The sequence below is a fragment of the Cornus florida genome, unplaced genomic scaffold (genome assembly GCF_030987335.1).
Source record: "Cornus florida cultivar Cherokee Brave unplaced genomic scaffold, ASM3098733v1 CherokeeBrave_3.0.0_Hap2_Chr03, whole genome shotgun sequence".
NCBI lineage: Eukaryota > Viridiplantae > Streptophyta > Magnoliopsida > Cornales > Cornaceae > Cornus > Cornus florida.
Window position 1 is genome coordinate 27,507,090 of NW_026775573.1, and position 11,854 is coordinate 27,518,943.

The 11,854-nt window shown below is 38.3% G+C and overlaps 2 protein-coding genes and 1 pseudogene across 2 annotated transcripts; all 3 read right to left on the reverse strand.

Moving 5' to 3' along the window:
- Nucleotides 1-5,430: 5,430 nt before the first annotated feature.
- LOC132300059 (putative disease resistance RPP13-like protein 1) lies at nt 5,431-9,326 on the reverse strand (annotated as a pseudogene).
- LOC132301340 (putative disease resistance RPP13-like protein 1) lies at nt 7,054-7,779 on the reverse strand. Its single transcript, XM_059798601.1, has one exon. It carries the CDS (start codon nt 7,777-7,779, stop codon nt 7,054-7,056), a length of 726 nt encoding a protein of 241 aa, XP_059654584.1.
- Nucleotides 9,327-9,337: 11 nt separating the features above from the next.
- On the reverse strand, nt 9,338-11,648 carry LOC132301341 (uncharacterized). Its single transcript, XM_059798602.1, has 2 exons — nt 11,561-11,648; nt 9,338-9,771 (listed from the first exon to the last, which is right to left on the reverse strand). Exons 1-2 carry the CDS (start codon nt 11,646-11,648, stop codon nt 9,338-9,340), a joined length of 522 nt encoding a protein of 173 aa, XP_059654585.1.
- Between the last annotated feature and the right edge of the window lie 206 nt (nt 11,649-11,854).

The following is an 11,854-nucleotide window of genomic DNA, read 5'->3' on the forward strand; positions in this document are numbered from 1 at the left end:
TACTGTCTGTGATCATCACTATCCCAACTCACCCGGACCTGTAATACACTTCATATTCGAATTCGCGGCAACAGATATAGTGTTATACAATTAAATAACGTTTGAGAAATGATTAAAACTACATTCCATTTGCCATTTTTCACAATATAATTACATAGTCTCCTTACATTACAAATTTCTGTCAACACTCTAATTACATTACATGGCCACGACTTTTAACACGAATACATTTTTTTTTCTAAAACATGAGACATTACAAAAGAATGGCAATTACACAAAAGGCATCAAAAGTGAACTTTTATTCCTCTTCAAGCTTGTGGGGGAATATCATCCACTACTTCCTTTCCCGGCCCTGAAAATAATAAATGATAGGGTGAGCATAAAGCTCAGTAGGTAATGCCTAAGGCACACTCCTTGCAGCCCCGTGAATCTAAACAAAGAACGGAACAATAGAAATAGGGATCATACTAAATCGGGAGAATACAATGTCAAATCCAGATTCGAATAAACAAATATCGTGCCATGAATGCTATGTCATGTATGTCACTCCTCATTTTCAGGAAAATCCATCACTTCACAAACTGTTAATATAACCCACCCTTTGGTGACTCTACAGCGACACGAGAGAAGGATTGGCTACTGTCATTGACCTTTGGTATCCTCGCAGCGTCATTTTGGGCCCAGATAGCTCAACCACGCTAGGGTACTCTCCCTAGTTCCCTCTAGGCTATATTAACCCACCGGCCCTTTGTTACCCCCGCGGCGACCGGGTTTTCTCAAAAATGTTTCCCCAAAATTCCCCTTTTTGTTCTTTTCAAAAATTACTTCACCCATTTTTCATGCCCGATGCTTTGGATGCATATACATGCTTTGATAATATTAAAAAATGGAGAATTTAATGTCACAAAATTATCATGCTTGCTCACAACCTCATCTAGCAATTTTAGCAAACACAATAGGAACAATTAATCAACAATTGAGCATAATCTCTATGTAAAGCAACTAGTACACATAGATACACTCTTCATATACGCAATTAAATCATTAAAAAAAAAAAACAATCAACTTAAATTAAGTATGCTTAGCATAAATATAGGAGAGTAACTCACTAAAGTGCAAGAAAAGTGTGAATTTGAGACCTCTACCTCAAGATTGTGCAAAACCCCCAATTGTGCCATAGAATTTCGAAATTCCTATAGTGCACCAAACACCAAATTGCTCCGATCAAATGAAAGATCTTGTCGTGGGCTTCGATTTGCCGCAAACAGCACCCAAAATGATCAAGTATTGAGAGAGAGATCTAAAGTTGAAGTTTGAACTCAAAAGAAAAAGAAAAAGCAAGAGAATGGGGTGAGAGAGAGATACCAGCGGGAGGGGAAGAGAATGTGAGACCAAATGGGTGATCTCTAGCCTTATAACCAATGATGGTGGGCCTCACTAATTTCTTTTTATTTTTCCTTTTCTTTCTAACTTTAATTCTCACCACATACACATATAAATACACATATTAAATTATAGGGTTAATTACAGTCACACCCCCTGAGGTTTGCCTTATTAACAGACAGATGAAAGATAACATTTTTTTTAACAATGACACACCCTCAAATTTGTTGAGTTTGACAAAGGCACCCATGAACACTCTGACAATAATAAAATGACTAAAATGTCCTTTGACTTGTGAAGTGGACCATTCAAATGTTAAAATTATCGATTTAACCTTCCCACTAATTTTAATTTACCAAACTACCTATCAGATATATATATATAAATATACACACAAATATACAGAGAGAATGGGATAAGAGAGGAAGAAAAAGAGGGTGGTTTCCACCTCCACTAGCAGCACACCTCCACAACCACCATCACCATGGCGCCCCATGTCAAACACCGAACATGACCACTGGCTATTATAGCCACATGTGCAACACCAAACATGACCACTCCAAAGTACGCCGGCCACTCCCCTCTATCAACAATCGATTGGACAGCCTGATTACCTAAAAAAAAATCTCAATCCAATCTATACCCACCAAAACATGTAATTCATCATCTTCAACCTTTATTCCCTGCAACCCATTGAAAACTTCCACCAAAGCAAAACACCCTGAATAGATGATCGTCGATCAACCTGAATCTCTGATCAATGATTCGCAAATCCTCAAACACCAAAGTGGCTATTGCAATTGAAGCCCTAAGTAGCCAACAACAAAAGCCGAAACCCTAAGTGGCTACTACAACCTTCTCTGTCGCCGCCAACAACACCAGTGCTCATCAACTGATATACCAATTAAGGGGCGGTGGTGGTTAGTCAACTCCGAAGAGTGAGGGGTGAAGATGGCCATGAAAACTCAATTGACGGCACGCCAAATTTTGAGAGTGTTGATTAGGAACAAGACGATATGTTCGACGGATTCGGCGAGCATGATGATGCAACGTTCGTGATCAGTGAACTCTCCAAGCCAACATCAATCTTCGAGCTCAGATAAGACTATGGGTGGTGATCGGAATATTCGTCGGATCGAAACAACCATCCTTCCTCCTCTCTGTGCATCACCTCTCGCCACCGCAAATTCTCTAAGCTCCTTCTTGTGAATAAAAAAAAATTATATACATATATACACAAAAAAAAAAAAAAATCGGGTTGTTACCCTTGATGGGCTCTTCTGGATCAGATGGAGTGAAATTGGCGGTGAGAAACAACGTATTGGAGGAGAAGTAGCGTTAACCAAGGAGAAATTAGGATCAGACGGTTGAGAATCCGCAACTGGGTTTCCACCCTGTAGGGTGTGGAGAGAGAAAAATAAAGAACCGGGTGGGGCGGTGTTGGAGGTGGTGGTTGTGGGTGGAGGTTTTGGCGGTGGCGGTGGCGGTGGCAGACGTGAGTTGTGGTGATAGTGGGTTGGAGGATATTGATGTTAGAGAGAGAAAGTAGGTAGGTGAGTTAATTTTCTTTTTTCCTAAAAAAAGGGCATTTCGGTAATTTAGTGATTCTGATATTTTAGATTAAATATGAATGAAATATTAAAGGGTAATGTAGACATTTTACTCCTTTTTAGGCTTTGTTTGGATGCAAATTCTGACAGGGGGTGTCATTGTTCGAAAAATGGCTATCTTTCATCTGGCTGTCAATAAGGCAAACCTCAGAGGGTGTGAATGTAATTAACCCTAAATTATAACCATATGTAACGTCTTAAATAACTTAAACATGATGCAAATGAATCCCAACCAAATTCCCCGGATGCAACCGTACCGGCAGCGGGTCCCACACGGGACCGTCCGACCCGAAAAACTGAAAAATGGAAAGATAAAACACCCTTACATTTCAAAGAGTCCTGGACTCAATGAAATGTCCCAAACAACTCTCAGGCACGAACGGCATGCCCCGTAGTGTCCGGTACGCAAAACTGTAAAAGACAAAAATGCCCTTGTGGGGACAAAATTTCTGAAAAATGAAAAAAATGCTGAAAATTGGAAACATCACAATTCTCTCCCTCTCTTCTAGCCACTAACCTTAACATTCTTGTCATGAAAAAAGAAAAGAAAAGAAAAAAAAAAAAACTACTTAACAATGCAATCTTAACATCACACCATTCATTTATTGGCCTCCTTGTTTGGCCCATGGACCTAGCTTTTTGTAGCCAGCTTGTATATTAGTATTTTTCTTTATATATAAATTCACAAAGACTACCTTTACTGTGTGGAGGATGTTGGTATTGATCAAATCAATCCATGTTTACTTAGGCTTAATTATTTTATTGGTGTCTATCATAAAAATAAACAATATGTCCTCTCCTTATAACGATTTTTAAACTTAACAATCTAATCAATTCAATTGTCTACTTAGAGAGTTTTTTTTTTCGGTAATAGAAGAGAGTTAAAAATTTTGATCTTCTCTTACATCTAATGACAAGATTGTTGGTACTCATATGCGTGGTCATTTTAATTTTGAAAATTCTAGAGTATGCAAAATATACAATATCTACATAAAAAGTCCCCTTAGAAAGGACACTAGTCCCGAGAAGGAGTGATTGGAACGTATTATGGCCAGGACACTATTAAATCTAAATTGCGTTATCCTTATTTTAACCATACATATATTTTGAGAAATATCATATAGGTCCTAGCATCCAGTCATGTATATGGAAACACATACACACAAAAATGTCAGCCAGTCGAAGTATGTTTGACACGTTCCCAATACTTTAATTTCGCTTCCGAGACTCAAAATTAAACAATAAAATTACAACTTGACACCAAAATTTGTCAATTACAAAATTTATATCTCACAAATTGATGTTTAGTTCAGTTAGCTTTGGAAGGTGAATCCAAAACCTGCAATATTGGGATGCAATTAAATAGATTATTGTAGATTCAAAATTGGGTTCATGAAAATTTCATGAACTTAAAAATACAATGAAATCAACCAGTTAGAAATTAATATGAATTTACATTCATATGAATCTTCTTTTATGTCAATTGAACTGCTCATTAAGCATAGAGCTCATAAAAAAAAAAAAGGCATGCTTTCAACCGGTTAGAAAAACAGTATCTTCGGTATGACGCATAAATCTCTAAAAGGGCGTCACCTCTGAATTGTCTTCTAAGTGTCTTTTATTATAAAAAACTAACCTAATATTATGTAAACACTTCTTCATGGCAATGATTTGAATATTCATTTTAAAAAGTCATTTAGTCCTACAATGTTTCCCCAATAACAAAGGTCTCCTTTCAACTGTGGATCTCAAACATGAGTAACAAACTCTGAGACAATGTGATGCATGACATTTAGCTGAAGATTTTGGAATCCGTTTGGACTGTAAAAGATCAAATGGGCAGGTTGATCAGTTTTTATTAAATGATTTCGACAAATCCGTTTTTAACTCGGAAAGAGTTCAGTTTTATTAAAAAGGACCCAACTTGCAGATATCGGATGCTTCGTTGCCGAGGTAGGACGCCTTTTGGCCGAATTCAATCGTTTAAGACTCAGGAATGACCCAATTCGCAGATATCGGATGCTTCATTGCCGAGGTAGGACGTCTTTTGGCCGAATTCAATTGTTTAAGGCCCAAGAATGACCCAACTCGCAGATATCGGATGCTTCGTTGCCGAGGTAGGACACTTTTTGGCCAAATTCAATCATTTAAGGCTCAGGAATGACGGTTTCCCAATTTTGAATATTTTGGAATTTTTGTTAAAAGATTAAACGGATTCGATTTGCTTTCTTTTTTAGTATTTAGTAGTTTTTAGTAATTCAGTTTCTTTTCTTATTTTTACAGAATATTCAGAGCTAGTCTGTTTTTGCATCTTTTATTTTGGTTTTTCATAGCAGATCCATTCTCTAGCACATACTTGTTTAGTTAGTAAGAATTAAAATTTTCTTACTTCCACCTGCTCAATCAAATCATTTTCAATAAGAATCACACACTAAAGTGAGATTTAAAAGCAAATTAATTAATACTGTAGTCAACATTCAAACCAACATATACCATGGAACATCCAAATTCTCAGTTTCAGTATGTCAAATCTTAATATATTTACACAACAAACTAGTTTTCTCAATGAAGAATCAAAAACATAATTTCCAAAATACGATCACAGTGCTCGGGTAGCTAAGTGATGAGATGTGATTGATGCAATATATATTGCTCAACTTGCCTTCCTCTCTTGCTTTTCTGTTTGGACTGCCCTGCATTTCAATAGAACTTGGTAAGAAACATAATGACTGTCTGTCACTCTAAGTTTATGATCTCTTCACCATTATTCCATACGCGTTGGATTCAGGAAATGTTGATCCAATCTCCCTTTCTCCCATTGGCAACGTGGTTTCAGCAACGGACATTCGTGTATATTCAGGAAAGAGAGGGACTTGGGCAGCCCCTCTTCTGGCAGGGACTGGAGCATAGGGCAGAACCAAAGCTTTAGAATTTCAAGAGAGGTGAGGTGTTGAAGGCCCTTGTGGTTGAGTCTTTTTAGATTTGGAAGGAACCAGATCTCAAGAGAGGTAAGAGTGGAGGGCAATAGCCACTCCTCTGGAAATGACTCCAACACTTCTGACAAGGATTTACCTCCAATACAGAATTCTTCAAGAAATGGGAGTGCTTGCAAACCCCAATCCATCCGGCCCTCTATTAGTCTCTCACAATTATAGATGTGAATTTGACGTAGGTTGGATGGCAAACCTCCGTCTGGAAATGATTCAATTTCTGGACAGTCCAATATCCACAATCCTTGAAGAGACGGGAGGTGGGTGTGCATTCATTGCGGCAGTGATTTCAGATTCTCACAACACACAACATGAAAGTCGGTCAGATTGGGAGCGGGCAGTCCTCCTGGGGCAAAAGAAACCATTCTAGGGCAATTTCTTATTTTTAACTTCATCAGATTTCGCAACTCCTTGCCTGGAATTGAAAGCATTACAAGATTCATACACCCCGAGATCTCTAGCTCACGAAGATCTGGGAATAAGCCTAACGACAGTGATTTAAGAAGATCACAACTACTGGTTATCTCCAAAGTTGTAATGGATGTGTGGTGACTATGCTCCATCTCCTCCGGCAAGGGAAACTCTAAACTTCTACAGCCCCTGATCAAAAGTGTTTTCAATGTAGGAGGTAGATCACCAATGGGGAAAGTCACCTGAATAAGAGATGAACAATTATACATGCACAAATATTCAAGGCAAATATTTATTCCCTCTGTTGGTGATGCTACTGTTATGGTTTGTAGAGCTTCACATTCAATAACTCTCAGAATCTTAAGCATTGACGGCAATCCCACATCCAAAAATGACTCAAGGCTCGCACATTCCTGTATGCCCAACCATTCAAGTTTCATCAATCTGCACAATTCCAGAAGCAATTTCTTCAAATTTGGCATCACTGAAATCTCCAATTTCTGAAGAAAAGACAGGTTTTGCAATTGCGGCGGCAATTCTGTCAAGTGTGTCATCTCTGACATCTCCAATTCTTGAAGAGAAGGCAGGCCTTGCAGCAACATCCCAACTTGATTGGACACGAGCCGTTGGCATTTGGAAATTTGAATTTTTCTTACCGATCAGATTGGGAAGCGGATGGATAATTCACCGATCAGATTGGGACAATCAACCAAAGAAAGCTCTAAAAGGCAAGAGAACTCTCCAGCTCCCAATGCATGCCATTCCTCCCACTTTTCCATTAGCTTAAATCTTAGTGTCTCCAGAGATTGAAATGGTTTCTTCGAAGAAGAAGCATCCCCATAGAACTCTCGACCCACAATTGTTATTGCTTTCATTCCTTCAATTCCTAGATGTTTTAGAGAGGGTAGCTGCCCAATTGATCGCAATGAATAGCAATTTGCAGAGTCTACAAGTTCTAAGGACACCATGTTGCGAAATGAATGAACTCCCTGTAACCAATCTGGAAATTTTGTGCTCCCATAGTTGAAGATGCTGAGAGTCTTTAACCCTGCATGAGGCTGTAGCTTGTCAAAAACATCTCTTTCCTTTAGTGAATCCTCCATTTCGCCACTCCATTTCAACACTAAACCTTCAAGATGTTTTTTATCCTTCATATTCGCCTCTGATGCATCCTGACCACTTACTACATTTTCCAGACCTAAAATATCGAGTTTTCCCCTAAGATTGCAGAGTTCCTTCAACCCACTAATGCTTGACCCACCATTCTTGCCAACTACAAAATATGTTAAATGTTGGAGATCTTTCAGCCTGCTAATCTGTGTTGGCATTTCAGTCAATCTAGTTCCTTTGATATCAAGATGACGCAAGTTGATTAGTTTTCCCATGTTCACAGGCAACTCAGTCAGACATTCACAATACGACAAATTTAACATCTGTAAATTACACAAGGTTGTTACCGAATCAGGTAATTTCTTGATTCTCGTCCTAGAGAGATCCAAATAGCGTAAATGTATCAAATTTTCGATTGATTGAGGTAATTCATAAATTTGATAGTTTGACATAGATAGAACCCTTAGCATCTCAGGGCTGGCAACATATCATGTAGTACCTTATTGCCTAAACAACAATATTGATCTCTGCCTCTTGAATATGACATGAATGTCCTCAAACATTTAACCTCATTAACAATCTTGAATTTCTCAAATGCATCATACTGGCCACGAACATATGAAAAATGGCACACTTTTTCAGAGATGTGAACAAGTGGCTTGTCATCATCTTGCCTATAACATAAATCTCCAAATATATCTTGTGCAAAGTCATCGATCAAATCATGCATTGCAAAATAAAACTCGGTATCACCATGACTTAATCTTTGAAAGAAAGACCTTGATAATAATTCACGAAAGTAGTTGTTACCTTCATCTTCCACGGAATTGTTGCTTTTGGGTTGCTCCACGAAGTCTAAGGCAATCCATAGCTGAACTAACCTTTCCTTTGAAAATGTGTGACCTTTGGGAAATATCGAACAGTATGCAAAGCATCGCTTTAAATGCGAAGGAAGATAATGATAACTCAGTCTTAGAGCTGGAGGAATGCTGCGCTCCAAACCCCATATCTGGCTTTTTAATATATTTTCCCATTCCTTAGTTTCCAATTTGGACCGCAAGAGACCTCCAAGTGATTTTACTGCCAAAGGTAGGCCACCACACTTGCTCACAATTTCTCTGCCAATACTCTCTAGCTCAGGACAAGCCATACAATCTCCATTCACAAACACATGCTTAGCAAATAACGACCAACAATCTTCATCCGGCAATTGCTCCAAGGGATGACTAGGAATTGTGCCCATTATAGATGCGACAATGTCATTGCGTGTCGTTACAATGATCCTACTTTCCGGTGCTCCAACGCTAAAAGGTCTTCTTAGTGTGTCCCAATCAATGCATATCGTTCCAAACATCATCTAAAACAATTAAAAATTTCTTCCCTGCCAAGCTCTTTTTCAGCTTGGTCTGAAGTTCATCGAGAATGTTGATTTTCTCATTTGATGAGGTGACATCGTCCAAAATTTGCTTTGTTATCATGGTAATATCAAATGTATCAGAAACGCAAACCCATGATTTAACAGGAAAATTGTCATTTACTCGAGCATCATTGTATACAAACTGGGCAAGGGTTGTCTTGCCCATCCCACCCATGGCAACAATGGGGATCACAGGGATATCATTCCTAGTTGTGTTGTTAGACAACAACAATTGAATTATCTTCTCTCTGTCATCCTTCCTGCGGCAGACTTCATCTTCATATACCAAAGATGAGGTTGGAAGCCTTTGTGATGGTTTCCTTTCAACTTCATTTCTCAATTTAAGAGATTTTGAGTGCTCAAGCAAACACTCCAACTTACTAATGATCACTTTCATCCGAGACTCAGTCTCTTCATCAGAAATAAACAGAAGTTGAGACAGATGGATTAATGCCTAATAAAGATTGCTTGACCGAACGGAAAAATTGGCTGAAACCAACCAGTTTTGTGCTTATGCTGCTTTGGGTTTGGGACAGATCATGATCAACTTCTTCCAACTTGTCCCTCAGGGCTTTTGTAGAAATCTCATCCAGCAAGTCGTCAGCTTGGTGGAAAACATGTTGGAGCTCCTGGAGCCAAGCTTTCACAGATTTGTTGGTGATCTGCTTGTCCTCCGCATCATCCAGCACTAGTTGGAGGGCCAACAAGGTTGTCCGCAGCTTGTTTCTCAGTCCATGATCGAAGTTCCGTTGGGAAAAAATGCGTATGAAGTCGCAAGACGCCAACCGATCAAGTAGCACTCGAAGGAAAGCTGAGAGAAATGCTCCATCTTCAGCCATGTTATTTTCTTCTGCAGAGTAGCTATAAAAAGTTGATTGATTAGTAAGTTGCATTGAGAGGGAAAAAAGACTGGTAAGTTGCATCTTTTGCAGTGAAGCATGTGTGTGTAATAATTATGTGAGCCATTTACAGATGAACATACAGAAGTACATAGTGCAAACATAAATATACCACTGAATTCCATGATTTCGCATGACTAGCTTTACAAATTTAAATATCAATTGCAAATTCTACAATGAACAATTAAATATTAATTGCAAATTCTACTATAAACACTTGATATCATCCTTCATTCTCAAACCTACAACTCTCTAAAAAAAAAAAATCAAAGTGACTTCAAAGATGTCTAATTTTTATCAAATTGTTTCTGAACATTTATAATCCCCCGAATGCTGCAAGATTCTCAGTGCTGGCTCCTCTCGAAATTCACCAGAACTCACATTGCTTATACAAGCTGTGCCAGACCAATGGGCAATGGCCTAGCGGTATCAAGCCCTTACTTCCCAAAGGAAGGTCGAGTTCAAGCCTCGAAGGAGGCATGTGTGTGTGTGTATCAACTATAAAAAATATATATATACAAGCTGGGCCATTGAATACATAAATTCTTATAAATTCCCTCAATTGCAGCATTGCTATGGCCAATTGAAGGATATTGATTTTTATTTTATTTTTTTATTTTTAAATTCCGAAAGCCTTAATAATATTTTAAGGCCATAATAGTGTCTGCAAATGGTAGCTGAATTCAGACCTAACATTTACATTACATTGAAAAAAAAAAAAAAAAAAAAAAAAACCTACTCACAAATTTTTTATTTTTTTTCTTAGTCCTTACCTAGACAACACACATGCCTCCAATGAGGCTTAAATCCCTAACCCTAATACCGCCAAGCCACTGCCCCGTTGATAAACTAACAACAACTTCCAAACTCAAAAGCCCCTAAAATTTAGAGAGAGAAATTAGATGTAAATAGAAAAGCTCCTAAAATCTAAAGAGAGTAGCTATAAATACTACTGAAGATGGAAAAAAGAGTAGATATATGGATAATAGATGACTCACTGAGAATCTGCTGCCAGTGAACTGGATGGTGATTCCAAGGATCAACCGGTGAAGAAGACTAGAAGAGCCCCTTACTTATATCACACAGAGAGACACACTTAAGCACCGATGAGTTGTTAGAGCTTTAGATGAGAGAGAGAAAGAGAAACTCAGCACCCAAGAATGAACTCTTGAGAAGACTTGACATCAAAAAATTATTAAATGGTTCTGGACAAATGATGCTACGTCACTTCGAATGCACACATACAACAAATATGAGTTTGAATAAAATTAAACTATCATCCTTGTCCGCCCACTCCGATATAGAACCCATGAAAGTCACTATGTACATTATATCTTTAAGATATCATGCTTCAGAATAATGAGGGTTGATGCAGATAATAGATGAGTCATGTAGAAAGAGTAGAAGAAGACATAGACATATGCATAATATTAAAAGCAATAAAATATTTTATAAATATTACATGACGTTACCCTTATTTCTTCTTTTCTTTCTCTTGAAGGCCTAAGCTTTAGGAATTCAGTATTTTTTTTTAATGTTGGAAGAAGTAATTTATAGGCATTTTGGCTTGCTAGGCAAGTAGACTTTTAGGATTTGGAAAATTCTAGATTGGTTCTTAGGAAAGTGGAACAAGTGCGGCTACATTACACGGGTCATATGTCCACGAATCCTATATATCATACCTGTATATACTAAAATGGAAATTCAATACGAAAGAAAATTGTAAAGGGACCCACAAACCTTTTGAAATCAACCAGTTACCATAGTCTGATGCACCATTGCTAGGGTCAATGAGGATTCTGTTCTTTCTCTTCACCTCCAGCGCCATAACCGACGGCGAGGTATGTTTGGCGTCAGTGATTATATTGGGATTGAAGCGGCGACGAAGACGACGGCGGCGGGGACAGAGGGAGGAGGAGGAATAATTGGATGAGGTTGAGGGGGAGTTGGGATGGTGAGTTCTAGGGTTTTGAAGGATTTGGGTTCTGTAATTTAGGGCATTGAAAAGGCATGGAAGTGTTGGGTGTGAAGAAG

Bases quoted from the DNA above. Each gene is read 5' to 3' on its own strand.
- LOC132301341 (XM_059798602.1), bottom strand. From the start codon at position 11,648: ATGGCGCTGGAGGTGAAGAGAAAGAACAGAATCCTCATTGACCCTAGC. The intron at 9,772-11,560 runs GTTTGTGGGTCC...GCTACTCTGCAG, and splicing joins TAACTGGTTGATTTCAAAAG to AAGAAAATAACATGGCTGAA.
- LOC132301340 (XM_059798601.1), bottom strand. From the start codon at position 7,779: ATGGGAAAACTAATCAACTTGCGTCATCTTGATATCAAAGGAACTAGA.